This window comes from Mollisia scopiformis (assembly GCF_001500285.1).
Source record: "Mollisia scopiformis unplaced genomic scaffold LY89scaffold_31, whole genome shotgun sequence".
Taxonomy (NCBI): domain Eukaryota; kingdom Fungi; phylum Ascomycota; class Leotiomycetes; order Helotiales; family Mollisiaceae; genus Mollisia; species Mollisia scopiformis.
In genome coordinates this window covers 567,359-592,290 of record NW_017263611.1, presented here as the reverse complement: position 1 = coordinate 592,290, position 24,932 = coordinate 567,359, and the positions used below count along the sequence as shown (strand labels likewise).

Below are 24,932 nucleotides of genomic sequence, written 5' to 3'. Positions count from 1 at the left end.
GGGTGAAAAGTCAGCACGAAGCGACCGTGGGCTTGGGGCCAGCCTTCTTTCTTTCTACCGGTCTTACGGAGAAAGTCTGCGTGGGTGAAAAGACTGAAAAGACCAGGGTCTCAGAGTTGCACCATCGCGGGAGTGAACTGTGCTCCTCGAGAAGTTGGGGGACAGCTCCAGAGAAACGGTAAGTGGACCAGCAATCGTACCCTCTGATTTGACGACGGGAAATATACAGAGATTTCATCCTGTCATTGGAGCGTTCCGACATCGCAAACCCCAACCTCTGCCCGCCGCGCCGTCGCCCAAGATCCGTGATAAGTATCAAAGTTAGAGTTTTCTCTTCGAGCAGCTTCCCATGCAACTGACGAACCGTGCCTGGTCTCGATGCCTTGTCCCTCCCTTCCCACAGGCACTAGGGTCGACATGAACGTACCACTCTTGGTGACACCCATCATCTAAATCACCAAAACCCCCATGAAGGATGATGGGCGAAGTGCTGGTCCAAGTTGTGTTCTAGATGCAACCTGCAGCTCACGTGGGAGACTGCCCAATCTGACTGACCAGAAAATATGTCTCTCGTACACGCAACAGAACCCCGCCAAGGCCTAGGCGTTCAGCCTCAAAAAGCAGAACACTCGACGCGGCAAGAAAAGAAAAACTGTGAATCTTTTGGAGCCGTCCCATTCGTCAGGACCAAATCCCCAGCCAGCCACTATCTGGACATCTTAGCGGCTGAAACTCTCCTCTCTATCGCGGTCTCTTGGGCGGTAAGAGCTCTACCACTTGCATCGTTGATTGAGATAACGTAGAAAATCTGGAACACTGACAGACACTTGGTCCTATCAAGTTGACAGTGAAACAAAATAGCAAATTGCCAATCCGCTGGTCTAGACGGGAAATAAGTACCATATTGGGTACCTCTGATTATATACTCTCGTATATCGTACCTGATTTGGTTTGTCGACTGTCCTTGTCCCCAGCCGTGGGAATGGGTCTTCCAATTTCAACTCCAGTCGACACATTAATACACCTCAATACCAAGAACGCCATACCACCAACCTTCGATTTTGTGCAATAACCAATCCAAATCCTACCCCTTTGCCTCGCAGAACCCCATCTTGTTCGTCACCCGTATTGCATATTCTGCGGAGGTTTGGGCTGACCTCCTCCCGGCGGACCACCTCCCCAGCCTTGCGGTGCTCCCGGCGGAGGCTGATGCTGTAAAGGCATCCCTCCGCCATTCGCCTGAGCTATAATATCTTGACGATTCTGGAGCGGTTGCGCGAAATTGCAGATGCTGCAGACGACGTCTTCGTATCCGTGCACGCTGAGCGGGATGACGGGGATGAAGCAAAAGGTAAACCACGGGTTCCTCTTCACAACTTTCGCAGAGTAATTTCCCTATACGGCGGCTTGCCGTCAGCATATTTCGCGCAGGTGTTGGTGGGATGAAGCTACATGTCCCGAGAGTATTGGAACGTCAAAGGACACGGCAGCTTCCATTGATCCGGGACGTGGGATGGATTTGAACGTACGCAGTTATGGCATTGACAAATGACATTTTCGTAGCCCTGGACCAGCGAAGAGAACTCTGAAATTAGCTGTCAGTGATCCGCAAGGCTGTGGCAAGGATGGCAGTGGATACTAACCGTGCTCTCCACAAGTGAAGACGAAACACATCGTGAGGTTGCTATGTAGGATTTATGTACGGCGGATGGAAGAGACCAGTCTTCTTTATATACAGGTTGGTTTGGACAGAGAATAATGAATAGGATTGCGCGTCATGTCACCAGAACCATCCCATGGTGGCTGTGTTTTGCGCCAATGTTCTTGACCTCAGCCCGGCTTTCCCGCTGAACCGCATCACGTGTAACTAAGGTTTTTACGCTAGAGCGAAAACGGAAGCGAGCTATCGAGTCACAAAACCGAGCTTCAATTTTCGAAATTCTTTTTTCCCTTCTTCAAGCGTCGTCCTCTTCAACGCTGCGTTTCTATGCTACAAACAGATATGTTGCGATTCAGTTCGCAGCGCATCAGATCTCCGGATCGTCTCCCTTGCATATGAGAAATTCGGAGTAATCTTCAAAACCACCTTCTTCCTCTTCCTCCGGGGAGAGTGACAGGTCTGCCCGTGAGGGTTCGACGTGATCTCACGTCTGCAATTGGCATCAGAAAAGCAGGGCAAGTCTCTTCTCATATACCGAGCCTCCGGGCGAGGGACAGAGATCTGTGCTTGTTCCTATGGGAGAGCCGTTGCGAAGATTGTGTGCATACGTGCGACACTTGAGTGCAATACGCGGCGTGCTCGTCTTCGAGTCACTTCGGTGACTGGGAGATGGGTACAATTCGATTCCGATTACTCTGTTGAGGACGACGCTTCACCCATTTTTTCTTTTAGGTAAGATGGTTCTGCTCGCACGAAAGAAGGGATACTACTAATAAATGCGTATTTACTCAAGGTCAAGATCTTCGAATGCGCTGCTCATACGAAGGCTTTGAAAGCGATACATTCATCTCTCGATCTAAATCAGCGCCTCATCGCATATCGCAATCTTCCCCCCAGCCTCACAATCTTCTCCTGTTCAATTTCAGTTCTCCCAAGCCTCTCTACCACTACCACGACCCTCCTCCTCAGCATCACTTGCTCCATCCGGCTCACCATCGGTAACCTTGAAGAGGTCCTTGTTACCGTCCATCTCAGGATCAATCAAATTCTTCAACAGTCGAATCTCATTGAGGAGAGCACCACAATGATCACGATCCTTGGTCGACTTGTCCAACAACTCTGATATTTGGTCGTTGGCTACACGAATCTTGTCTTGGAGTCGGTTGGCAGTTTCGATACGAGCTTTGGCCTTGGAGGTGTCTCGGTCTTCATCAAGACGTACAGTCAATGCGAGTTGAAGAGCATGAATGAGGTCCTTTCTCTTCTCTTCAAACTTCTTCTTGGGTTTCTCTCCATCCTCCTCCTGGTGATTTTGATCATCCTTGATCGTCCTCTTGTCTCTCTTGCCAGCCACCTTCAAACGCCACAACTGCTCTTGGATCTCCAGAGTGGCATACTTTTCAGTAGAGTTCATGTCTTGGTCGAAGTCGCCTATGAACTGGCTGAAGTATTCCTCGGACTTGGTTAGAACTCGAGACAACTTCTTCATACCCCTACCAAACGAGACGGAACTCTTTCGGCTCGACATTGCGGAACGAAGTCTTGGTTCGCGATCACGATGATTTGGGAAGTTCGATTCGAGATGTCCTTGGTAGCCACGGCCTGAAGGACTAGTGCGCGTATCGAGATATCGAGGATCGATGGTACGGACATCCACTACACGCACGTCGCTAGTATGTCCTCGAGCGTCGATGGAAAGATCCTCGAAGCCGACGTAGAAGTCTGATGGTCTGCCGTATCGATCGGTCACTGAATCGTATCGTGGTCGATCACCTCGTTCGCGTCCCCAGTACAGAGGAGGCAATGGCAAGTGTCGTGAGCCCATCATAATGAACATCCACATCAAGGTTTGTCTCGAATCCAACGTGGCCTGGACTTCCACGAGACCGATGCGAATGACTTCTGAGGAAGGAGAAGAGGTGACACTTTAATCAGAATTTGACTCATTGTGACGGGAAGTTACGGGAGCTGGCGTTCTGGCCATGAAAGAGTCTTCAACGATTGGCAAAGCATCAGGTTGTTGCTTCCCGTGGCCTTTGAGATCGCAACAAGAGACGGAATCATGTGTGCTCAAGCGCCAACTTGGAGAGGCGCATGCCAAACATCAAATCATCTGTATAGCAGCATTCTCAATAGCAATCTACATTCTTCCCCACATGATTTCCTTCTTCGATATCCACTTCCCGGCAAACTTTCCATACCCAAAATCCCAATCTTTATAATTTCTCCATCCATCTGATTTCAAAGACTGACATCCAAACTCCACATCATACCAAGCAAAATGGAATTCCGCCGCAAACCCCTCACTAAAGCGTCACCCCGCCGCTAAACAGCCCCACTTCCCGCCGCAATCGACCCCGCGATTGGAAATCACATTGATTGATGTCACTTCACTTCACTTCCACGCTTCCCGACATAATAGCTACCTACCTGCCTACTATCACCACAACAAGAAGAAGAAATTTCTCCATCAGATATAGGATCAAGACTACGAGTCCTCAAGCAACTCACTCTTCATTAAAATGGCATCTCCAACGAAAATCTTCCCGCCCGAAAAAATCAGAGCCGTAGTCGAAGATGTAGCGAGTCTGTTGAAAGAGCGGAAGGAAACCGTTAGTGTGGCTGAGACAGTGTGTTCCCTTTCCTGCTCCCTTCTTTCTATCCGCATTTACACGGACCTCCTTTGTATCGTTTCTTTGCGGGTAGATCTAGATCTAGAAGTTGATGTTAACGTGCATAGGCGGCCGGAGGTATAATATCCGCCTCCCTCCTCAGCACACCTGGCGCTAGTGGATTTTATAAGGGTGGTTTGACTGTATGTGTCCATTTCCCCTCCCTTTCCTTCCCTTTTCCCTTCCTTCCTTCCTTCTTCCTTCCTTCCTTCTTCCTTCCTTCATTCTTCCTTGACTAAGGCAAACTAGCTCTACACCCTAGAATCTCGCATCGCGTTCGGTATGTCTCCCTCCCTGCCCCCCCCTTGTTTTCCTTATACATGTGGCTAACAAAAACAAGCGGGCTGGACCCAAGAAAACATCACCTCCTACGCCGGGCCCACGACCGATGTCGTAGCAGGTCTAGCGCGCAATGTAAGGGCGAAATTGGGGTCGACGTATACGGTGTGCGAGAGCGGGACGGCGGGACCGACGGGTGGGAAGACGGCTAACCGGACTCCGTGAGTCTTTCTTTTTCTTTTTCTTTTTCTCGGGGTAGGGAGATGGGAGAGGTACTGGTAGAGGTAGAGGGGAAGTAGAAAAAAAGATGGGGCTAACATGGATGGATGGCATAGGGGATATGTAGCCCTAGCAGTAGCTACAGAAAGGGGGGTCTTTGAACGAGAACTGAGTACAGGGCTAGGAGGCGATAGGGAGGCGAATATGGTGCAGTTTGCAGTGGAGGCGTTGGGGTTGTTGAAGGATGTTATTAAGGGGGATGCTAAGCTTTGATTATTGGATTGGAATTGGAATTCGGGGGAGGGTTTTCGGTTGCTATTCTTGATATTTTGTTTAGAGGATCGATTGAGGTCTTTCATTCGAAGTCCTTGCTTTTTCTGTCTTTACTGGGGGATTTTCCCCGTGTCATCCGCGTCTCCTCTCTTCATCTCAGTCTCATAACATAGGTAGGCAGGGCGTCATCGAATCGGAAGTTCAAGTTCATATTGGATTGCCTTTACATATTTTCATCTCACCTCAAATCCAGGAGACCTCACTTACTCACTACACTCCATTGATCTGAGTAAAAGAGAAGTAAACTATTTCAAAGTCGACAAAGACCCCTGTGACTTCTACCCTAAAGCTGTCCAGCAACCATCATCACGTGGACCTTTACTGCATTTGTCAAAAAAGACTACGCTATTAGGTAAAGCGGTACGCACGCACGGACGGTTAAAGGTATAAATACAACATTCGAAGCAAATCTCGCGAACGTGCATAGACATACAACGACTTGGCTTTGAGACAAAGAAGTTATATGACTTGAGACTTGAGTGCTGTATAGGCAGTACTTGTTCGAGCTATGCAGAATCCGAGTTGGATAGCAGGCTCTTCTGATTATTCGTGCCCCGCGGAGAAGGTTTTTCTCTACTATGTCGCGGCGCAAGGCAATGATGAGAGATGTGATCACACGAGGATGAGGCTTCGAAGGTGGAGAAGAGTTTATTGTTACGATATATCTACACATACCGATGCCCTCCTTGCTTTCAGAAGGACTTTTCTGCGCCCCCCACTCTCTTTCCTTGCTGGTATACAGACGCCAACAACGACAAAGTTCCCAGGAAGCGATCGATCTTGTTGAGGAATAGGATGATAGAGAAGGTCTGATGAACCGAAATCGAGTTGAAGAGAGCTGAGGCTTCTTGCATACGGTTGGCTGTCTCGTCGTCTCTGAGAACAGTATATTAGTGCCGTTCTCGAAACAGTGCACCGTCCCGCGAAAGGGAAGTCGGACTATGTTCCGGTGCTTGGATGTGGATTCTTCACGGCAACAGATACTCATGCCTTGCCTAGGATGATTAGCCGCTGTCATTGAGTAGAGGGCTCAGCTGGCTTACAGTCCCTTGCACTCATTCCTTCCAGCCATTCTTGCGAGCGTGTGGATATTGTTATATGTTGCACAGCCTCAGCCAAGTCTTTCCTTCTGAGGAGCCGCATGCCTTTCACTGGACGTGTCGAGGAATCAGAACTTCTCAGCTGAGAATTTTGGTCGCCATCGTTGTATGAATCACACACACCTCCTAGCACTCTTGACCGGATTCACCACCACCAACAGAGTGGGGTATTGCACCCACGGGGGATATGGCCAGGTTGGCCGCACTTCTAGCAGGTCTTGTCTTTGGGATTTTCGACTGGACGAGAAATCACCACATATGCTGGTGCAGTCACGGAAATTTTGTCGGGTCCGGTGCGCTCTCAACATTTCGCAGGGGGGGATGGCTTCCACTCCAGGTCGCCTGAGCATGGTATAGTCATGATCGCCGCAGGCCTCTAAGTTGTTTCTTTGAGGTCATCCTGTAGAGCTGTCAGTTCTAAGCTCCACAGCGGGGAGAAGTTGACCTACCCTAAACTTTGTTCCAACTCCACATTTAAGTTGTGTTTGAAGAACATCTTGCCTCTCAGCATGTCGCCTCGTAATGATGGCTCCCCGTGCTTCTTGGTTCTGCTTTCTCCTTCTCAAGTATGTCCGTTCATCGCATCAAGGAGATTTTCGAAACTGGTTTCATGACTTGTAGGAAGATGAGCGCTCACAGAGACCTCATGAGTGATGAGTTCCCAGGTACTTAAGGAAAGCAAAGAAGTTAGCAGGTCGCTTCATCATGCTTGACCTTGTGACTCGATGGGCGACTTCCGAAAAATAGAACAGCGACCAAGATGATCTCCTTGAACGACTCTCTCTCTCTCTCGTCGTGAGAGTAGTCGCTCGCCCTCATGCATCAGCTTCATCTACTTGAGAATAATCGATGTTCCAGACTCTGTAGCAGGATCTCGAACAACTCAAGCACTAGCTGCACTCGATCATCTTCAGGCCAACATCATTTTCGGTAGTGAGATTGAAGCTGTATGAATATGCATTTTCTTGGTTCCTTTCACTCCAGCACCGAGATGATAGCCATCGGGTATGTCGCCAAGTGTATAAGCTCCAGACTGATATGCGCTGTAGGCTGGGGGTGTCATACAGAGTTGCTGGCGCTTATCAGCGCAGACTTGAAGCACGCTGCGAGGTTCAGGCTGGTCTTCGGGTAAGTTGTCATAGTATGCAGCCTTCTGGACTTTCACTGCTTCGTTTCGAAACTTCTTGGGACTGGGAAGTTGTCAAAGTCAGTTTCGATGTAGTCTGGTAGATGTGTCGACTGCTCAGAGACAGTGAAAGCTACAGACAAACTTTCACTGTCGCTCTGAGTTTTCACTGGTCTCTTCTTGTGTCTTGTGGATTCTGAAGGTGGATGGTATGCTCGTCATTGTCCTCCACAAAGTAAAGGTGCGTCCGTGTATTGTCTTGGTGGTTCGTGGAGTTCTTGCAGTTCCGTTCGAAATTTACACGGTTTCCTGGCCACAGACTGTTCTCAAACTTAGCCCCCTTCCCGATCTGTTATATTCAACAGTTGGACTCACACTTTTGTCTCTCAAAATTTCACTAATAGCAAGTACTATATCGTCGGGTAGTTACTCTGGGTTCTTGGCCATAGCCTGTTCTCAGAGTTAGCCTCTTTCCTGAAATATCAGAATCAAGAGTTGGATTCACACCTTTGTCTCTCAAGATTTCACCAATATCACTCACTATATCGTCGGGTAGTTACCCGAGGGTGACTTCCACGCCGTCCCTTGGGTGTCAGGTTTTAAGCTAGGTGACCTTCAGCGCAGAACTGCTTGGCCTCTGTAGTTCTTGGTAACAGGCCGCTTTTCGTTTTCTGCTCCGTCCTTTGTTTTGTTAGATTGTATTTTGATTCGTTACTTCAAAGTTCACTCACTGTTTGGAAAGTCTACTTCACCAGAATTGCTATAGGAGATCATGAGGCTTGTGAGAGTAGTTCCTCCCAAGTGGCTCTGACATAGCTCTTTGCGAGCCAAAGGCTCCTATTGAGAGAGCCACCGTTTTGTTCTGCTACTCTTTGGGCAATGATGTCAAATTGCAGGAACTTCTTAAAGGCTGATGCCACTCCATCCTATCAAAGAAAGAGCAGAGCTCCTTTCATCACCATGATCTCGTTTACAATCATTTTTTTCTTTAGGCCGCTGCTCGAGGTTCATCTGCTTGATAGTAACAAGTGGCGAGTTATCCTTCTCATGACCCGTGTAAACGGCACCCGAAGCTCCTTGAACAATCTTCACTAGGCTACAATAGATTTGGCGAGGATCGCCTTGGCTGCAGATTCATGTCAAGCAGGCCCTTAGGTCAAGATGACCTCGGTAGCCTCATTCGCCAGGAATGGTGAGTCCAGTGACTTAGGACGGTTTCCAATCAATGCCTTCCTAACTTCTGTCTGGTGAAAGAGAACCGGAGCTGCCTGTGAGACACGGGCGATATGGCTCGGAGCTTTGTTTTGTAGAGGAATGGAAGAATGGGTATCCGAATGTTATGTGAAGGTGAGATCCACTGTGGGGGTATAGCGGGGGCATGATAGAAAGCATAAGGAGGATGTGGTGGTCCGGGGGACCATGATGTTGAGAGATCAGAACTACGCTGGTTTGGAGACGTCAGTATAAGAGCTTTTCTAATGGTTCTCTAAGGCCGCTTACTCTCTGGAGCTTAGATACTCACTTGTGGTTGGGGTTTTGGGGTTGGGACCCACTGGAGCAATTACAGGAGCAGGATTCCCAACCCCTCCCACACTCGTCTCGCCTCGCTGGCGGTACGACACCCCGTCTCGTGGTCTTCCTTGTATGTCATTGGCCGAAATTTCTTGGCAAGTGCCTTGGCTAGCTCCAGGTTAGCTTTGAACTTCTGGATGTTTCTCTTAGCTGCAAGTACCTATCAACCAAGCTACAATATCTGTACCAGGTGCTGGTCTTTGCCGTGGACGTGGACGAGCTTCCTGTTGTCGAGCACGAGCTTGCTGGTTGTTCATGCTGACTTCAATCGTCTTCAACAATGTTCACCTTGTTGCTCAGCGCACTTCTGAATGCTAGATCGTGGAATTTACTCCGTCTTTCTTTCGTCCGATGTTAATCAGAGATGCCGCTCGTGAGGCGCTCGGCCTCGGTGCTTCGTAACAGGCGAGGAGTGTACTTCTATGGCTAGCTTAAATGGCTTGATGGGGTGTCCTCGTCCTGGCGGACGGCCTCGTCGTGAGGGTCCAGAAGCTGTGGACGGAATTGGAGACGGAGAAGAACGAGGGAACGAACTCCCTTCGGTGGGAGAGGGAGCAGGCCCTCGGTCTCTTCCTTTCCGGGTGGTTGCAGGATACTTCATTAAGAAGTATTATGTTGCGCGTTGGTGCCTTCTTCTTTTCCGCATGGTTGCAAGATGCTGCATTGACTATGTACCATGTTTGCTCCCATGGAGGGGCCGGGAAGAGAGGGTTCTCTGCGATGACCGTGTTGTTAGCAGAGTTCTTAGTCAATATGAAGAACAGATCGAGGACTCTCCATTGATCTGTCTAGAGTGGAAGGCTAAAAGAGGATGTTTATCTTACCACCAAAGGCGACGATTTCCCTGTGGATAGGGAGCATCTATAGTGCTTTCAGAATCGTCGGAAACCTCGCAATTACTATCAGTATTAGAGCCGTCTACTGGTTCTCGAGGAATGAAGTTACCCTGCTTATTGGTGTCAGAATTGTATCGAGACTCGAAAGGTCTCATCCTTTGGCTCATAGACGCGCAACCATGCTTTCTTGTCGACAAGCAGGAGGCGCATTGACCTTGGAGCCGAGAAGGCAAGGATGTACTGACCTCGTTGAAGCGAAAGCTTCCAAATGGAAAGAAGGCGCTGGAGGAGCAAGAGATTGGAGGCGTCGCAGTCGAAGACTCGAATAGTAGAAGATTGCCTGCTACAGATAAATCATCAGCTGCCTACAGCCAGAGCTTTAGGGAGCTAAAGATGCGTACCAGGAACAAATAACAACATACTTGATGGAAGAGGTGTGGTGATAGTGGTAGTTTGATGTTGTTGATGAAAGAAATTGGAGTGATGGAATTTGTTGAACGTTAAGGTAGGTGTAATTTTGAAAAAGGCAGGTTCGTGGGGTGACGGGGGCGCCCCGGTCACTTTATAGGAGGTATATTGTCAGGCCGTAATTTTCCCCCAAAATTTTTGATTTGCTTTGACGGACATTCTACATCTTCTTCTCTACAAAATCCTTAACGTTGGCTCCGTCTTTGTTGCTCTGTGAAAGTCGATCCCAGCTAGCTAATCGAAGGCATCCGAGAACCCGTTCTCTACCAGCCAGTTTTCCACTGAATAGCATCCAACATGAAATCTATCTTTTGGATCCTGTGGAAGTCGGTCCTATTCAACACTAGAGACGCCATTGGACAGCTATTTGAGAGACTGTTCTTTACCTTGTACTTTCGAAAGGTACGTGTCCGATTCCGCGAATATCACTTGTCTGTCTAATATGTTCTAGCAGTGCTCATTCTTCCAAATCCTGCTTCGAAGGCCATTTCGCTGCCAACATGGCAAAATACCATACGAGTACCCGATCTTCCGATTCCTACCTCGAAGACTATCGCTATTAAACTCCAAAAGTTACTTCTTCTTTGGGAAAAAGATGCTCTTGCCGCCGGCCTCGCAGGAATTTGGATAAAACGCAGATGATACAATCATTCTATGAACTATCTGGAAGGCATACATGGTCTTACGAGCTCTAAAATAATAGCATCTTGTTTTACAATTCTTGCGATAGATACGACCGTTGGGTGCCAGCGCCAAATCTCCCCAGCTTTCATCCATATTTCATTCAGTCGTAAATATACTCCTCCTCAGAAGAATCTTCACTTGCATCCGATTCCTCGTTATCATCGTTATCATCATCATTCTCGCCACTCGGATCTCCGTTGTAGAACCAGCACTGTTCAATCAACTTCTCTATACTGCTTCGGTCCAGGCGTCGGAGATCTACACCATCAAGATCCGCATTAGTTCTATACCACTCATCGCTCATCGCTGCTGGGATTCCGAGTGAAACATCTATTCCAAGCCTGTCAGTCACAGTCTCCTCCAGAGCTGTCGCCATAGCATGCCAAGTCTCTCCGTGGCCTCTCTGACCATATTCTTGTGCAAAAAGCTCCTGGCAAATTTCGCAGCCACACGTGTAAGTTACGATAAAAGCGTCAACCATTTCGTGGAGTAGAGTCTCGATGTAGCTCTTAAGGCGAGACTCAGGGGTGTCCCAGGGTCTCTGGAAGATAGTAATCGGGCAGTGGACAATTTCTCGATGTGGTCTGCCGTATGGTTCTCTCAGTGTGTGTCCATAGACTTCTTCGAGAGAGTCTTTGTTAGCTTCCCATTCCATGCTATCGTCGCCATCTCTGTGGATCATTCGAATAGTGCAGTTTCTTCTGTTGAAAGAGTGGAAGAAGAACATTCTGTTGAAGACGTTGAAGTATCGATGAAAGACTTGATAGCTTTCTGGGTCCATAGAATTGCACTGGGTGGTTAAATTGGAAAGTCCTGAGTTGCGAAATTGGTTGATTTGGTCCTCGTCAATGTCTGTAATGTTATCGAGAAATTTACGCTCAACTTCGCCAAGGTGATGAGCGAAGGGCTTCCAGGTTGTTGTGCTAGACCTGGTAAGGATCCTATGAGCTCTGTAATAGCAAGTTGACATGATTCTGATAATGGATGTTGTGATTTGGGGGTGGGAGGAAATGGGGAGGTTAAGTTGGGTTGAAAAGTGATGGAGGATCGATGCTCTGCTGCTATTCTCTGTCGCTATTCTCTGTCCAAGTCATGATGATGTACGCTCTGTTATATAATGTCCCCGATACAGACATTCTCCTGTTTCGATTAATAACAAAAAGATCTTGAGTGTTACAGGCCCAACACGTACGAAGGGATCTTCGAACAACAGTCTCAAAGTACGGTACATCTGTGTCTTGCCTTGAAGGAAGACTTAGACTAGGAGGACAGACAGATCGTGACAAAGGCGTGCTCGTACCATCGTGTGGTCGATACGCCCAAACGTTACAGCGATGGTTGTAGAACCTGGAAAATCTTTGTCTGTTTGAATCTCAAGTCCCGTCCAGAAATGATGAAACTAGGAGGTAAAAACAACAATGGACCACGGCAGAGGCAGTGTCGACACGGTACGCTGAATCATTGAGAGACAACCAAAGTATAGAAGTGTCTGAGAACATTGTTATCGTCAGCGATCGCAGAACTCACGTCTCACAGATGCGCCTTGATCCAGGATTCTCCACGATCATGTGACTTGGACTACCCAGCCACAGGAGATGCGCAAACGGTCCCTTCCTGAAGCATATTGCTACCCAGGAAAGGTAAAATCATAATGACATTCAACCTGTGTTTTCGAAAGAGGCTGTGATAAATTTGATGGCCAAGGGCAAGATAATATTGTAGGTAAGGACGAAAGGGGCTAGCGCATCTCCCTTGGCGAGGAAGGAAAGGGGTAAATATATTGCACTCGCAACAGGACAAAACAAGGAGTCAAGGTTCGGATCTCGAAATTGACACGGAACAAGACTCAGGATCCCTCCAGGAGCTTCTGTTATCGGTCTTGAAGTTGAATTATCAAGGGCAGCAAAATGTCCAAGAAGTATCCCAACATCGAGTTCACGTGACTGCAACTCAATGAAGTGCGGGATGCAGATAATAATCAGCTTTTGCTCGTAGCGTCGTAAAGGAGGGTAATTATAGCTATAGTAAGGACTGTAATATAAATCAAAAAAACACAGAAGCAGAATTGAAATGCTCACTAGAGTATCTTATCCAAAACCCCATCAAACATTTTTTTCTCGTAGTCCTAACCTGGAATGTCCAAAAAAAGTCCGACTACGCCAAACAGATTCACTTCAGCCTCTCTACTAATCCCGCATAATCAAACTCATCGTCGGGGTCAATCCATTCTTCGGTGGTAGGTTTGGGTGTCTGCGTCGCGGCGTTGATGTCTACTTCTTGAAGCGGCTCCGTGATGAGGTCTTGCAGAACGGGCTCAGTGGTTTCTGTGTCGCCATTTCGATGACCTTCGATCCATGGTAAGAGTTTCTGTTCGATGTTCTGCTCGATGTAGCTCATGTGCTTGCTTGGACTACCTGGCTCGGTCCAATCGTGCTTCGAGCTCGCATCATCCGTCCGATTCATGTGCTTCGTGTCAGGAAGATCTGGCCAGGGTGCATTTTTTGCCTCATCCCAGCCACCAGCTGGCGTGCTAGAAGGCACTGTATAGTTCGCCCAAGCTGGGTCGGCGTCGAAGTTTTCGGTGGTTGGTAGTTGCCAGGTGCTTGCGTCCTGGCTGTAATCTGCCATGTTGACATTGGAGAGGAAATGGTCGATATTCGATGATGCATCCGGGTCAACTAGTGTATTCTCACTGTCAACAGTCGATGTTGAGCCAAAGCTCAGATTCTCGACCGGAATGTCATAACTGGAGCCCGAGAATGGATACGGAGATGCACCAAAGGGTGGCTGTAGACCAGCTGTGTGTGGCGGGGTTGCGAGACCCTGTACAAATGGATCCAGCATAGACTGCTGAAGATGCAATGGCCCATCGGCCCAAGAATTGAAGTTTTCGTTCATGGCAGAAGATACATGATGAGACGGATGAGGTGATGGAGACATACACATCCTTCGGCAAGGCGGAGGATCGAGATATCGCCAGTTTGTACCATTGCCTTCCCCTTCTCTTGCCTGATGAAATGTCCAAATGATAACTGCTCGTCGTATGAATGGCATGCCTGGACCTGCAGCATTTTGTACTTCTTGATACATTGATACCTGCTCCACATATTCGCGAGCTGGCCTGGATGAGGGTTCTGAACTTGTCCCATATGATTGTAAACTCCTCTGGTGTTCATCGTATTGGGCTTGAATTCCGACCAAGCAGCTGAAAGCGTGCGCCCAATGGAAGATTGGGAAAGATGCTTTGATTCTGGTCTCCACATCTGTTTTTGATATAACATCTACGGAAGAAGCTTCGTTCTCGAGTCGTTCGTCTGTCAGTGGATCGCGATATAGTTCGGGTGGTTTGTGTAAAGTCGTGACCATTCGCCAAGCGCAATGATCTGGTTGTCTGCCTAGAATGGACAGAATAGATTGACTGACGAGTTCAGATCCTGGTGGAGGCTCAGTAGCCAGGAGACTAAGGGTGGCATCCATATGGATAATGTCGCAGTTAAGTTCGCCAATGGAATCAAGTTGATATAGTTGAGGAAACTTTTGGCGCCAACCTAAGACAGACTCTAGCTTGTCTCGATGTTTCTGTGCACCGATGTTGGTAAACTTGTGTGCTACTGCTGCTTCATTGTTCATATCCCCTGCACGGAAATTAAGTATAGAAGACATCAAGAGCCAGAATTCAACGGGTCGAACTGGTTCGTGACTGCTTGCAATGAGGTGATTTATATTATCGTACTGGTCATAGCTTTTGTTTGGCAAGCGGCCCTCGGAGAGAGCTTTCAGGCATGGATCGTTCTTGAAAGAATCTTCAAACCCATTCCTAGGGCCGTGCTTTGGTGGAAATAAACGATGAACTGCGTCATGTCAATGAGATCTCTTAAGAGCCAGGATGAGATACTCACATGCAGGATGTTCCTTCAGGAAGCCTTTGAGAACTTGAATGTGACTGGAGACTTGTTTTCGGCTCCGCCTCATCCCCTCGTCTGGGCGAGTCCCAGGAGGTACACTTTGAACATAGGCTATCCAGAGATACTCTTTGATCAACTCATTACGACCATGCGGCTTGCCTTGGTAAGAAAATTTCCGCCGACCCATGGGAGGGATTTCCACTAGAGCTGCAAGACGGTAAGCAGAGTAGGAGTATTCGCGAAAGAGTGCACACCATCAAGGAAAGCAAGTTCTAAGATCGCAGGCCATTTGAGGTCGTCAGCATTACCATCCCGATTCTGTCGAGCACGATACGCTTGGTATTGCGGGGAGTCCACAATGGGATTCCTGCTGTACCTCATATGGCGTCGTCTTCGTGTGTGCTGGCGACGAAGTTCAAGAGTATTTCCTATTGGCAGTCGTGCAGGTTGTGATGGCACTGTGGGAATAGCATACAAGGGCCTGTCCAAGCGAGGAAGAAATCCTTTGCTATCATGATTTAGACCTATGGAAGCCAGAGTGTGAAGCTGGGCGTTGCCAGCTGAATCCGCGAGAGGTTGTCTATCCCTCGAGGAAGAGTCGTCCAGTGAAATGTCTTGAGATGGGTAATTAGATGGCAAGATATGTCGGCGAAGTTCCATCGGTTGTCTAGCAGAGGCCTAAGAATGCTTCCCCTCGGAATCGAGGCTTCACATCAGCGAGCAAATGCTTTCTGTTGGTCAAAAGACAAAGGATTGCGTTAAGAAATGTTTGGAGGAATGGTAGCAAAAGGGCTGGTGATTGCAGAGAGAGAAGAGAATGCTAACATCTGACTCGAGAATGGAAAGAGCAGATCCAAGCTTATAAAGAAGGACGAGATGCCTCTACTCATTACAAACTGGACCAGGAAACGGTGGGGGCAGTAGGTGGCGTACAGCGGGATTGGATCATCCAGACTGATAGAGAGCCCAGAAGTGTACTTACTCTCAGGAAAGACCCCAGTTGTTTTCACTAGAGCCAAAGAGATCAGAGGCAACAGGAAATCCCCGAAGCAGGACTGGTCAAGTTCCGATCCCTTGATGCAAGGATATTCTGGTGTGGGGAGGATCTTTGTTTTCGGAGATGGTTTCTGCGGTGACAGCAGGAATGTCTTCATCTTCGGAGGGTATGTGGCATGCTGCAAAACTTCCGTAGGTGTGCGACATCCACGTGGGAATATACGGAGGGCGGAATGTCATCAATCTGGCAGAGCAATGAATTGAAATTGAAATTCTGGGGAGCTCGATCAGAAACGCAAATGCTAGCATAGGTCGCGTGACGCCCTTCACTTACTGTCCAACGTGCTCAAGAATATCGAGACATTGGCCATCAATGCCTGGCAATATTTTGGCCAACACAGATCGCACTTTGCAAAGGAGGGGTATTGAAATCTTATGTTCGTAGGGGTATCATCGAATGAGATTTGGGGTATAGGCAGCAAGGGGGACGAATTCGCCAGCCAAATCGGCACATAGACGAGAATTGCCCCCTTTGGGAAAGAAAACATTATCGACAAATACCTTAATCCTCGCCTGCCTCTCCATCGTCCCCAATATTGAATTTCTTGCGACCTCCACCCGTGAGTTTGTGGATTGCAACTTTGTTTACTTGCGAGCCAACCTTCTCTTCCATTTTCGCGATCTCTTCTTCGGCATCCACGGCATCCTCTGCGGCAAACTCTAGGACGAGGCGACGGCCGAGAAGATGTGTGTCTTTCAGAGCCTCTAGTGCATTCTCCGCTTCCCGGGACGTAATGAAATTTGCGAAAGCAAAGCCACGAGTAGTATGGTCGAACTTTTGAGGTACACGAACCGAACGGAGCTGACCATACGCACCAAAGAGAGCTCGGACATCCTTTTTGGTGGCTTGAAATGGCAGATTTTTGATGATGATCTTGGTTCGTTTCCCAGCCGATTTCTTAGCATTGTCTTCCCTCCTACGCTCCTCCGCAGCGTCAAGTCCCTTGTGTGACGCTTTAATTGACAGCTTATGTCCATCCAAGACATACCCATCCATGGCTTTGAGAGCTGCTTGGGCTTGATCCTTAGTCTTGAATTCAAGGAAGCCGAAACCCATACTGAGAATCTGGCCAGGCTTCTTTGGATCAGTCTTTGTCTTGACTCGAGCTGAAATGAAGCCGTCGAGGGGCTTGAAAACTTCAGTAAGGCGGTCATTTGCAGTAGTAAAATTGAGATTGCGGACGAACAAAGTCGACGTATCAATCATTTCTCCAGCATGCTCCCTCTCCAGAAGGTCTGATGTTGAGAGCTTCTTGTCTCCAGAATCCCCTCCCTTCACATCAGATATCATAACAGCGCCACTGCTTTCTGTGGTGAACAGATCCTTGGGGCCCTTCTCTAGGAAGAGTACAGAGTCTTTGAAGCGGCGATAGGCTAGGCTGCCGAAAGCTGCTCTCGCATGAGTGGGCTGGGCGAATTCAACAATCGCAATCGTGCCAATTGGAGGCATTAGAACTCGAAGCACCTGACCAAAGTCCTCGAACATTTTTCTTAGTTCGTCGAGAGTCATACCATATGGGAAGTTCTTGACAAGGATGCTCGTGTCACCACGTTCACGTCTCTTGAAGGCGTCAAGGTCTATACCATGTTTCGCAAAGTATCCCTTCGTTTCCTGGATGGCGGAAGTCTCAGCTATTGCCTGCTTGACACCAGAGTCCGCGGACGTCGGATCCAGCATCTCAGATTTCGATACGCCAAGGCGATGGGCGACCGCTTCATTGACAGCATCTTGATTCATGAACAGAGAGTTCCAGTTGAAAGTCGTAGCGGATGCTTCAGCTTTCTTCTTAATCTGCTTTTGCTTCTTGAGTGGCAGCTTCGCGATGGAAAACTCGTCGAGTTTATTCTCACGTTTGGCTGTCGCGGGAAGTATGTGTAAGAGTCTGCCTTGAAACGGCTCACCATCGAGATTATGAAAGGCTTCAGCAGCAACGTCTGGATCTGCATATTGCACGAGAACAAATCCTTTGCTTTTCCCAGAGGAGTCAACGGGTAAGTGGACCTATTAGTCAGGGTTGTCAGTCTCCGCAAGTCAAAAGGAGTCCGATACATGAACAGAACATTGTCGCTTTTCAGAAAACACGAAGCATCTACTAAAATGTTCGTACAGTTCACATCACATGCTTGAAGCATAAGCTGTCCCTATCTGTATATTCATCACGAAAGCGGGGTAGGACATAAGGAACCATAAATGGGAGCCATACCTCTTCTAGTGTACCATGAGCAGCGAAGTGCTCTCGAAGATCATCTTCTGTCGCGGTGTATGACAGATTTCTTACGAATAACCTACCAGTGGCTCTGATTGCTTCGACAGTTGGATCTGGCTTATCTTCAGCAGGCTCTGGTTCTTCTAGGTCCATCTCTGCTTCCGCTATGGGTTCGTCTGGGACATCTACCGTCATTTCGACATCGACATCTGGAGATGAAGTACCAGGCTGTGCTGAGTGGGGGCCCGTGATTTCTTCGGGGTCCATCAAGTCCAATAACCTGTTCGTACGACTTCTTAGCCAGTCGTCATCTGTAGCATCTGGAGCAGTTGGTTCGATAACCGCAAAATCGTTCTGATCATTGGCAGCTGGTGGAGGTGCTGAAATAATATCTGGCTGAGCGACGGGTCGAGGAGGACTCTGTTTCCTAGCCTTCTTGGGCACTGCTTCGTATTCTCCATCGCTTTCTGCCTCTGGTAACTCGACTGCTTGCACTTTCGTAGGTGGTTCCATTGATGTTTCGTCCTCCTGAGGTTTCCAAGTTTTGGACTTTGATGCCGGTTGCATTACCTCCAAGAACTCCTTCAATTTTGAGTCGGATTCGTCTGCCTCACTGCGCTTCCTCTTTGTGGCGGTGGTCAGAATGGTAGGTGTGGCCTCAGCTTGATCCTTGCGATGAGTCTTCGCATTCTCGCGATCATGTTCTCGTTGTGCTTTCCGTGATACTGGGAGAGTTGAATCGGAAATCTGATTGGAAAGTCAGCAGAAGCCATGAATAGGATTTGAAGTACTTACTGGTCTAGCAAGCTCTACCCCAATTTTTGACATGCGTATGAAGGACCGATTGAAGTATTTGACCGCTTTGGAAGCATCCTCGGGTGTCTTGTAGCCAATATAACCAATTCTTCGATGTGGGATCAATTTGGCATCGGTGAGGGCAGACGTTTTGGCAAAGTGCTTCTTAAACTCCTCTTCTGTAATATTGGGCGGCAGTCCCTTGATAAATATCCGTGAAGACTCCATAGTTACATCGAACCTCAATGCGACACAAACTGCGTTGTCCAAAAGTGTGAATTTGTTGAACTTTTCGGAAAAGTACAACTTCATCTCAAGAATAAATTTACACACTAGGATAAATAGTTCCACCGAGCCGAACCGAGGATCAGCCACACTGGCTGGGCGCGCTTAGCGGCCTATGCGACCCTTGTAAGACAACATGGCGGTGCTAGAAGAGGAGGCTATTAAGGGTCAGGAGGGGAATCAATCGGTCACCGAAAGTTTATCATCGTCAGTTGAGACTCAGATTGATTTCTACAACTACAATAGCGTTCTGCGCAGATCATCGAGCAAGAATACAGTACGGAGACAATAGCTTAACTGACGTATCTACAACATCAGCCGATTTCGCCTCACCTCGCCCCGTCTCAAGGACTCACAGCACGAAGATTGATACACCTCAAAATAGCTGTCAAGAACAAGATTCTGCGAACCGCATATCTAAATCACAATGGCGACTACCAAGACAGAAGCAAAGGAGAAGTTGGACGGTACGTTACAAGGTAGAGTATAAACTCATCCTGATTTCACAACACCGCGTTGTCCTACGCCTGTATACAGACGCTGACAGCTTCTTACAGCACAGGTAAAGTCTGTGGATATGGTGAGCACTCTAGACGTGCATTGTTTGCAGAAGGACGCAATGCAACTAACACAACGGACAGTCCGACGAGATGCAGATGGAGGCTATTGAAGTCGGTAGGTTATACCTCTCTGCGAACGATGCGCCAAGCGGATGGACCACATACAACTGGCCCGGGAGGTGTGCGCATTATTTTTGCATAGTAGCTGATTGAATATGTAGCTCAAGAAGCTATGTCAAAGTATAGCATCGAGAAAGTGAGTTTCGAGGATTCCTGGCTTTGTCCCTTGTTCTCAGCTCATGGCTAACATTCTACTTAACAGGACATTGCCATGCACATCAAGAAGACCGTATGCAACTCAACTGTGACCCTCCAGTATCAAACCCACAAGCTAATTCAATGCACAGTTTGACGAGCGTAAAGGACCAACCTGGCACTGTATTGTTGGCCGCAACTTCGGTTCATTTGTCACTCACGAAACCAAGCACTTCATCTACTTCTACCTCGGTCACTGCGCAATCCTCCTCTTCAAGACCCAATAAGCGTTCGCTCTCGATTTCATATGGCGCAAGGTAAAACATGCAATTCTTGCTGGGACAATTTCGAATTAGTGGTTGATATGGGTCTGAATACTCGGTGCTATGACAATTCGGAAAGCTACAGGGGAGCATAGGCCCTAGCCACAGCGATGCTTTTCGATATCTTGAATGCAATTCTTGAATTTTGCCTTCAATTTGGGGTCCTTCGATTTTGTGAACATATACTGAGGGATTATGCTTTTGAAATTGATCTCGCTATCAGGAAGTCTCCGAGTAACGTTATGTTACTTCTGCTGTCACGGCTAATGTCAGGTGAAAATCATTGTGCCCCTACATTTAGAAGAGATAACAAATCTTCTTCCAAGGCGTTCAGCAACAAGTTCCTTCTCTCTCTCAAACTTATCTCAGCCTCCTCGAAGAAACATCATGAGCCGACAACGGATGCCAGCTACACACCAGACACATCCAGAACATCAGCTATCTCACACAGCAACAAATTCTGAACTGATTATGTCCACCGCAGACGTTCAAAAACAGCCACAAACAAATCTTTTTTAGAACTACATCTCGCCCTATCTCCAAGAGTGCAAGGAACGCCCTCAAGACCAAGGTCAAAATTCTAGCGTACGGTTCGTTGAACAGCAGTTTCCGGATCATAACTACACAATCGTACCAGATAGGATCCCCAGAAAATCACTAAGATAGCATCAGTCACCGGTATTAACCTTTGACTCACTTCGCTCGTCTTAGGAAGTCTCCAAGATCCTTTTCGAATAATGAATAAGTAAACCTACCTCGATTCTAGAATCCCTGTATCTTATCCAAGCGCCAGAAACTGTTGGAAAGGAACTACAATCTACCCAACTCTCAAACGCACAACCCGATCCTTTCCAAAACCAAATTCAAATGCCACACACACCCACCTACCTAAATAAACCCCAAACAAATCCCCAATCCCCATCATGAAACCATTCCTCCATCCTCTGCTCTCCTATCCTATTCTCATCACCCTCATCCTCTCCCACCACCCACCAATCCCTCAAAATCCCATCTCAAAATCCTATGTTAACCTAAAATACTCGCAACAAACCAAACCCCCCAAAAAAATCCACCGAAGCAACCCCAACCAGAAAGACAGGGGCATAGGCTCAAATCCCCCTTCCCATCCCATCTATACCCTGCCAAACGAACCTACATACATACCTAGGTACATACATACATACAGGAGCATGCAAGGAACACGCGTCCCGCTCCGTCTTTCCCTCGCTCGCTCATCAGGGTTATTTAATAGCAGTGGTGATGGTGGTGGTGGTGCTGGATAAATGAAAGGATGTGAGAGGATGTATATCTTGGGAATGCGGGGTAGTGTGTCACGAGAGCATGATATTATCAAGGATAGGTACTTCTAGAAACGTTAATTTCATTTCATGAGTAGGTAGATGATATCGAGAGAGTAGTCACGAAAAGGAAGGCACAGGTTTATTTTTGATTCTTTTCATTCATTTCATGAGTAACTAGGTAGGTAGCTATCTCATGCATGAGAACCCGCATCTGTGCAGGTATGTTGTGGTATCAACGCCATCACCGTTATATGTTTCTGTCTCGCTGTACGTTCCACCCAGTCATTTTTTGATGCCAGCAAGATTTTTGGTGACAAAAGTGGTGTCGAGTGCAATCCACCCAGCCATTTATTTCGCCCTCCTCGCAGAAAATGCTTCATCAGACAAGGAAAGAAATTGAATATGAAAATTTGTGAAAAGGGACTTATACAAACAGTAAAGTACATCCGTATCCTAGAACGCCGCTGGGAAAAGATCGAAGGGCCGTTGCGATATGGGGAATATGTAACACCAGTAAGAACGAGTGAGTGTCATAATGCGTATGTGTAATGTGACAGACGTTCAGGCCGTTAAATCAATCGGGTGATTTGGTCGTAGAGAAACATCCAAGGTCGGGTGGCTTATTGGCTGTCTGATTCGCTGATGATGCCAGCTTGAATCGACTTCTTCATATCTTCCAAACGGGCGTGCATCTCCAAAAGATCCTTCTCCTTGGAATGATCTCGTTGACCGCTAGCTCCCATGGCTGTGATCTCCTTGTACAAAACCTCATACTTGGGATAGTACATCTTGAACTTCCGAGCCAGGTCAGCGACTTCAGGTCTCAGGCGTGTCGATCCGCTGGAGGAGACAGAGGAAGCAACAGATGAGGACTTTTGATGACGCTTGTGGATGGGGGAATGACTGTTCTTGAGGGAAGGGTGAGCTGGAGAAGCGGACGATGAGGTACGGTCGCCGGAAGAGTTCTCGAATTCGGAGGCGTTGGTAGGGGGGGATGATGCGAGTGGTGAGGATTTGTGAGGGGAAGTGTTCTTATTCTTGGTAGAATTGTAGCCGGAGTTGTAGGATGAGGTGGAGCTAGTAGTAGTGCGGGATGTTTGGCTTGCATCAGAAACTCGGTGGTTGGTGACAGGGGTCTCTTTCTTTGCTTTCTTGCTGAGGGGAACGCTGGAATCGCTCGTCTCAACTTCCTCCTCTTCGCGGGGACGCTTCATTGGTGCCTTTGGCTTCGGCTTGGGTGCTGGAGGGGGGAGCTCATCATCGGACTCTTCGACAAACTCGGATGAGAGGACCTTAGTACCAGCCTTGGGTGCGGCAGCCTGTTTCTTGGCAGGTGCAGCCTTAGGCGCAGCTTTGGCAGCAGCTTTGCTGGGGTTCTTAGACAGAAGACGCTTGGCTTGAGCTTCCTTCTCACTAATCTTCTTTGTCTTTGTGGCCGGTGGTTGAGATGTCGATCGGGTCGTACTCTCGCCCTTGACCTTTGAGACAGTCTTGTCGCCAAACAGATCCTCCTCCTCGCCATTGGGTGTATCAGAACCGTCCGCCTTCTGGACTTTGATCTTGGGAGCTCTTCCAGCTGTACCTTGTGCGATCGAAACCTGAAGCTTGCTCAAACACTTTCCCGTACCGCGCTCTGCCTTGATCAAGAGACGGTCCCACTCTGGTTCGGAAGCATTGATTCTCAGCTTGTCATACTGTCTGACAGCATTATCAATGGCACGTTGGCGGTCGCTGATCGGATCATAATCGAAGCTCCATACATCCAACTCTCTGTAGTACTTCTTGTTCAACTCCCACTTGCTGTTGTTCGACTCGACCCGATCACCGACTTTCTCCAGGACTTGCTTGAGTTCCTCTTTCGTAATGTTGGGGAGTTTCTCGCGCAGAGCCTTCTCAGTCATCGGTTCAACTGCCAGAAGGTGTATGACTGGCTTCCGCGCAGCCTTGGCTTGCTCAAACTGTTGTGTAGAGAACGGAACGGAGGTAGCGCCCAGGGATGGAGAACCAGAAGCATTGAGGGAGGGGCTCGAAGGGATAGAACGTGTCGCATCGCTAGTAAGGCGGCTTTGGGACAGGAACTTGTTCTTGTTGGTGGCACCCTTAGCTGGAGCACCTTTTCGGCCGGGCATACCCAAACTGCCATCCTTGATGAATTTAACCCTGCCAATTGTTAGTCAAATGTATTCCTAGGCGCCGAAAGACTCACGTATTCGCCTGCTTGTTCGACTCGATGGCAGCATTATGATTTGTCAGTTGCGCAAGAGCCGGGTCGCCGCCTGCTACAGTTCCTGAAGTTTTGGGATGGACTCCAGTTCGGTAGGTAGGTTTGACAACAGCGATCTTGCTTGTGCTTGGGAAGAGCAGGTTTCTCGGACCCATATTGGCAAGCAGTGCTGGCTTCTTCGGAATGAAGTGGGAGGGCGCCATTTCGCTGTCAGAGGAATCGCTGTCGGAGGAATTGGTACTCTGATAGAGGTCGTATGTGAATGGATCGTGCGATGAGGCAAGATGTTGGGTTTTGGTGCCGTAGGAGAAAGACTGTTGTGACGAGTTAGCAATTTTTCAAATTTGTATGCGCGAAATTTTTTAGTAGCAAGCTTTCCCATAGTGTTAAAGGTGAATGTGTTGCATTCGATTTCGATTTCGACTTCACTTTCGGGCCATTTTCCGACCACCACCACAACCACCCCATCGAAACCACGCAAATTGAAGTCTGCTCTTACAGGATGCTCGCCCAAGGACAATTGAATGGGTTTTCCATTCTGCACACACTTGATCATCTCCTCAATCATCCCGTCAGTCAGAGTCAGTCCGAAGACATCCGGTACGACAGAGCCAGCCTTGGAAGAACCCCCTGGGGAGCTTTCCAAGGTGAAGCCCGACTCGGGAACGACGAGTAACGGCATATTGAAGGGTTGTATCTGCCAGAGGATCGAGATATTCGTGGAGTTCGTGGAAGATCTCGGGTCTTCTGGCTCGCTGCCAAGTCACGACGCAGGGTGACGTTCAATGCTATCTCGACATAAAGGCGGTCTCAGATTCCATTTGTGACAAAAAAATGGAAGAGTCGAAGCTGGGAGAGAGTGGGAGACGCTGCTGGCACGGAATTTGGAGTCACGTCAGAGAAAGATTCATAGAGAATGATCGGTCAGTCAGCTGCAAAAGAGAGTGGTGCAAGTGCAGCGAGTTGAAGGCATGGAGAGGGGATCTTTGTTTGAGAGGTCGAGCGAGGCGTAGAGGACTCAGCCAGCACGGATTTGACTAGCGAGGCCCAGCAGTGAGTGGCCCTTGATGGC

General features: G+C 48.2%; 9 protein-coding genes across 9 annotated transcripts; 3 read left to right on the top strand and 6 right to left on the bottom strand.

Moving 5' to 3' along the window:
* Positions 1 to 1,119: 1,119 nt before the first annotated feature.
* LY89DRAFT_599384 (uncharacterized protein) lies at positions 1,120 to 1,674 on the bottom strand (the record flags this gene model as incomplete). Its single annotated transcript, XM_018210092.1, has 3 exons — positions 1,120 to 1,395; positions 1,530 to 1,585; positions 1,644 to 1,674. The coding sequence occupies 3 exons, from the start codon at positions 1,672 to 1,674 to the stop codon at positions 1,120 to 1,122; spliced, it is 363 nt and encodes a 120-aa protein (XP_018063228.1).
* A 736-nt stretch (positions 1,675 to 2,410) lies between these two features.
* LY89DRAFT_690843 (uncharacterized protein) lies at positions 2,411 to 3,815 on the bottom strand. The gene has a single exon (XM_018216181.1). It carries the CDS (start codon positions 3,483 to 3,485, stop codon positions 2,583 to 2,585), a length of 903 nt encoding a protein of 300 aa, XP_018063227.1. The 5' UTR covers positions 3,486 to 3,815; the 3' UTR covers positions 2,411 to 2,582.
* Positions 3,816 to 4,095: 280 nt separating this feature from the next.
* LY89DRAFT_690841 (uncharacterized protein) lies at positions 4,096 to 5,356 on the top strand. Its single transcript, XM_018216180.1, has 5 exons — positions 4,096 to 4,290; positions 4,401 to 4,475; positions 4,582 to 4,612; positions 4,673 to 4,832; positions 4,947 to 5,356. The coding sequence occupies exons 1-5, from the start codon at positions 4,183 to 4,185 to the stop codon at positions 5,101 to 5,103; spliced, it is 531 nt and encodes a 176-aa protein (XP_018063226.1). The 5' UTR covers positions 4,096 to 4,182; the 3' UTR covers positions 5,104 to 5,356.
* A 5,574-nt stretch (positions 5,357 to 10,930) lies between these two features.
* Positions 10,931 to 12,231, bottom strand: LY89DRAFT_764330 (uncharacterized protein). The gene has a single exon (XM_018221633.1). The coding sequence runs from the start codon at positions 11,917 to 11,919 to the stop codon at positions 11,050 to 11,052; it is 870 nt and encodes a 289-aa protein (XP_018063225.1). The 5' UTR covers positions 11,920 to 12,231; the 3' UTR covers positions 10,931 to 11,049.
* Positions 12,232 to 13,118: 887 nt separating this feature from the next.
* LY89DRAFT_658590 (uncharacterized protein) lies at positions 13,119 to 15,514 on the bottom strand (the record flags this gene model as incomplete). The annotated part of the gene is made up of 2 exons (XM_018212481.1): positions 13,119 to 14,800; positions 15,109 to 15,514. The coding sequence occupies 2 exons, from the start codon at positions 15,512 to 15,514 to the stop codon at positions 13,119 to 13,121; spliced, it is 2,088 nt and encodes a 695-aa protein (XP_018063224.1).
* Positions 15,515 to 16,285: 771 nt separating this feature from the next.
* LY89DRAFT_724854 (RNA-binding domain-containing protein) lies at positions 16,286 to 19,195 on the bottom strand. Its single transcript, XM_018218936.1, has 3 exons — positions 18,913 to 19,195; positions 18,115 to 18,864; positions 16,286 to 17,912 (listed from the first exon to the last, which is right to left on the bottom strand). Exons 1-3 carry the CDS (start codon positions 19,138 to 19,140, stop codon positions 16,413 to 16,415), a joined length of 2,478 nt encoding a protein of 825 aa, XP_018063223.1. The 5' UTR covers positions 19,141 to 19,195; the 3' UTR covers positions 16,286 to 16,412.
* A 329-nt stretch (positions 19,196 to 19,524) lies between these two features.
* LY89DRAFT_690837 (uncharacterized protein) lies at positions 19,525 to 20,655 on the top strand. The gene is made up of 6 exons (XM_018216179.1): positions 19,525 to 19,664; positions 19,755 to 19,777; positions 19,839 to 19,872; positions 19,979 to 20,013; positions 20,080 to 20,106; positions 20,165 to 20,655. The coding sequence occupies exons 1-6, from the start codon at positions 19,625 to 19,627 to the stop codon at positions 20,297 to 20,299; spliced, it is 294 nt and encodes a 97-aa protein (XP_018063222.1). The 5' UTR covers positions 19,525 to 19,624; the 3' UTR covers positions 20,300 to 20,655.
* A 358-nt stretch (positions 20,656 to 21,013) lies between these two features.
* LY89DRAFT_327894 (uncharacterized protein) lies at positions 21,014 to 21,701 on the top strand. Its single transcript, XM_018206761.1, has one exon. It carries the CDS (start codon positions 21,259 to 21,261, stop codon positions 21,616 to 21,618), a length of 360 nt encoding a protein of 119 aa, XP_018063221.1. The 5' UTR covers positions 21,014 to 21,258; the 3' UTR covers positions 21,619 to 21,701.
* A 420-nt stretch (positions 21,702 to 22,121) lies between these two features.
* On the bottom strand, positions 22,122 to 24,899 carry LY89DRAFT_328130 (uncharacterized protein). The gene is made up of 3 exons (XM_018206764.1): positions 24,360 to 24,899; positions 23,843 to 24,174; positions 22,122 to 23,796 (listed from the first exon to the last, which is right to left on the bottom strand). Exons 1-3 carry the CDS (start codon positions 24,540 to 24,542, stop codon positions 22,257 to 22,259), a joined length of 2,055 nt encoding a protein of 684 aa, XP_018063220.1. The 5' UTR covers positions 24,543 to 24,899; the 3' UTR covers positions 22,122 to 22,256.
* Positions 24,900 to 24,932: the final 33 nt, after the last annotated feature.

Coding starts and splice junctions, on each gene's coding strand:
- LY89DRAFT_690843 (XM_018216181.1), bottom strand. CDS start 3,485: ATGGGCTCACGACACTTGCCATTGCCTCCTCTGTACTGGGGACGCGAA.
- LY89DRAFT_690841 (XM_018216180.1), top strand. CDS start 4,183: ATGGCATCTCCAACGAAAATCTTCCCGCCCGAAAAAATCAGAGCCGTA. Junction 4,291..4,400: donor CCGTTAGTGTGGCTGAGACA/GTGTGTTCCCTT, acceptor TAACGTGCATAG/GCGGCCGGAGGTATAATATC. Junction 4,476..4,581: donor TTTATAAGGGTGGTTTGACT/GTATGTGTCCAT, acceptor AAGGCAAACTAG/CTCTACACCCTAGAATCTCG.
- LY89DRAFT_764330 (XM_018221633.1), bottom strand. CDS start 11,919: ATGTCAACTTGCTATTACAGAGCTCATAGGATCCTTACCAGGTCTAGC.
- LY89DRAFT_724854 (XM_018218936.1), bottom strand. CDS start 19,140: ATGGAGTCTTCACGGATATTTATCAAGGGACTGCCGCCCAATATTACA. Junction 18,865..18,912: donor GGGTAGAGCTTGCTAGACCA/GTAAGTACTTCA, acceptor CTTTCCAATCAG/ATTTCCGATTCAACTCTCCC. Junction 17,913..18,114: donor CTCATGGTACACTAGAAGAG/GTATGGCTCCCA, acceptor CCTGACTAATAG/GTCCACTTACCCGTTGACTC.
- LY89DRAFT_690837 (XM_018216179.1), top strand. CDS start 19,625: ATGGCGACTACCAAGACAGAAGCAAAGGAGAAGTTGGACG. Junction 19,778..19,838: donor AGGTAAAGTCTGTGGATATG/GTGAGCACTCTA, acceptor CACAACGGACAG/TCCGACGAGATGCAGATGGA. Junction 19,873..19,978: donor GATGGAGGCTATTGAAGTCG/GTAGGTTATACC, acceptor TTGAATATGTAG/CTCAAGAAGCTATGTCAAAG.
- LY89DRAFT_327894 (XM_018206761.1), top strand. CDS start 21,259: ATGAAACCATTCCTCCATCCTCTGCTCTCCTATCCTATTCTCATCACC.
- LY89DRAFT_328130 (XM_018206764.1), bottom strand. CDS start 24,542: ATGCCGTTACTCGTCGTTCCCGAGTCGGGCTTCACCTTGGAAAGCTCC. Junction 24,175..24,359: donor TGTCCTTGGGCGAGCATCCT/GTAAGAGCAGAC, acceptor TCGTCACAACAG/TCTTTCTCCTACGGCACCAA. Junction 23,797..23,842: donor TCGAACAAGCAGGCGAATAC/GTGAGTCTTTCG, acceptor AACAATTGGCAG/GGTTAAATTCATCAAGGATG.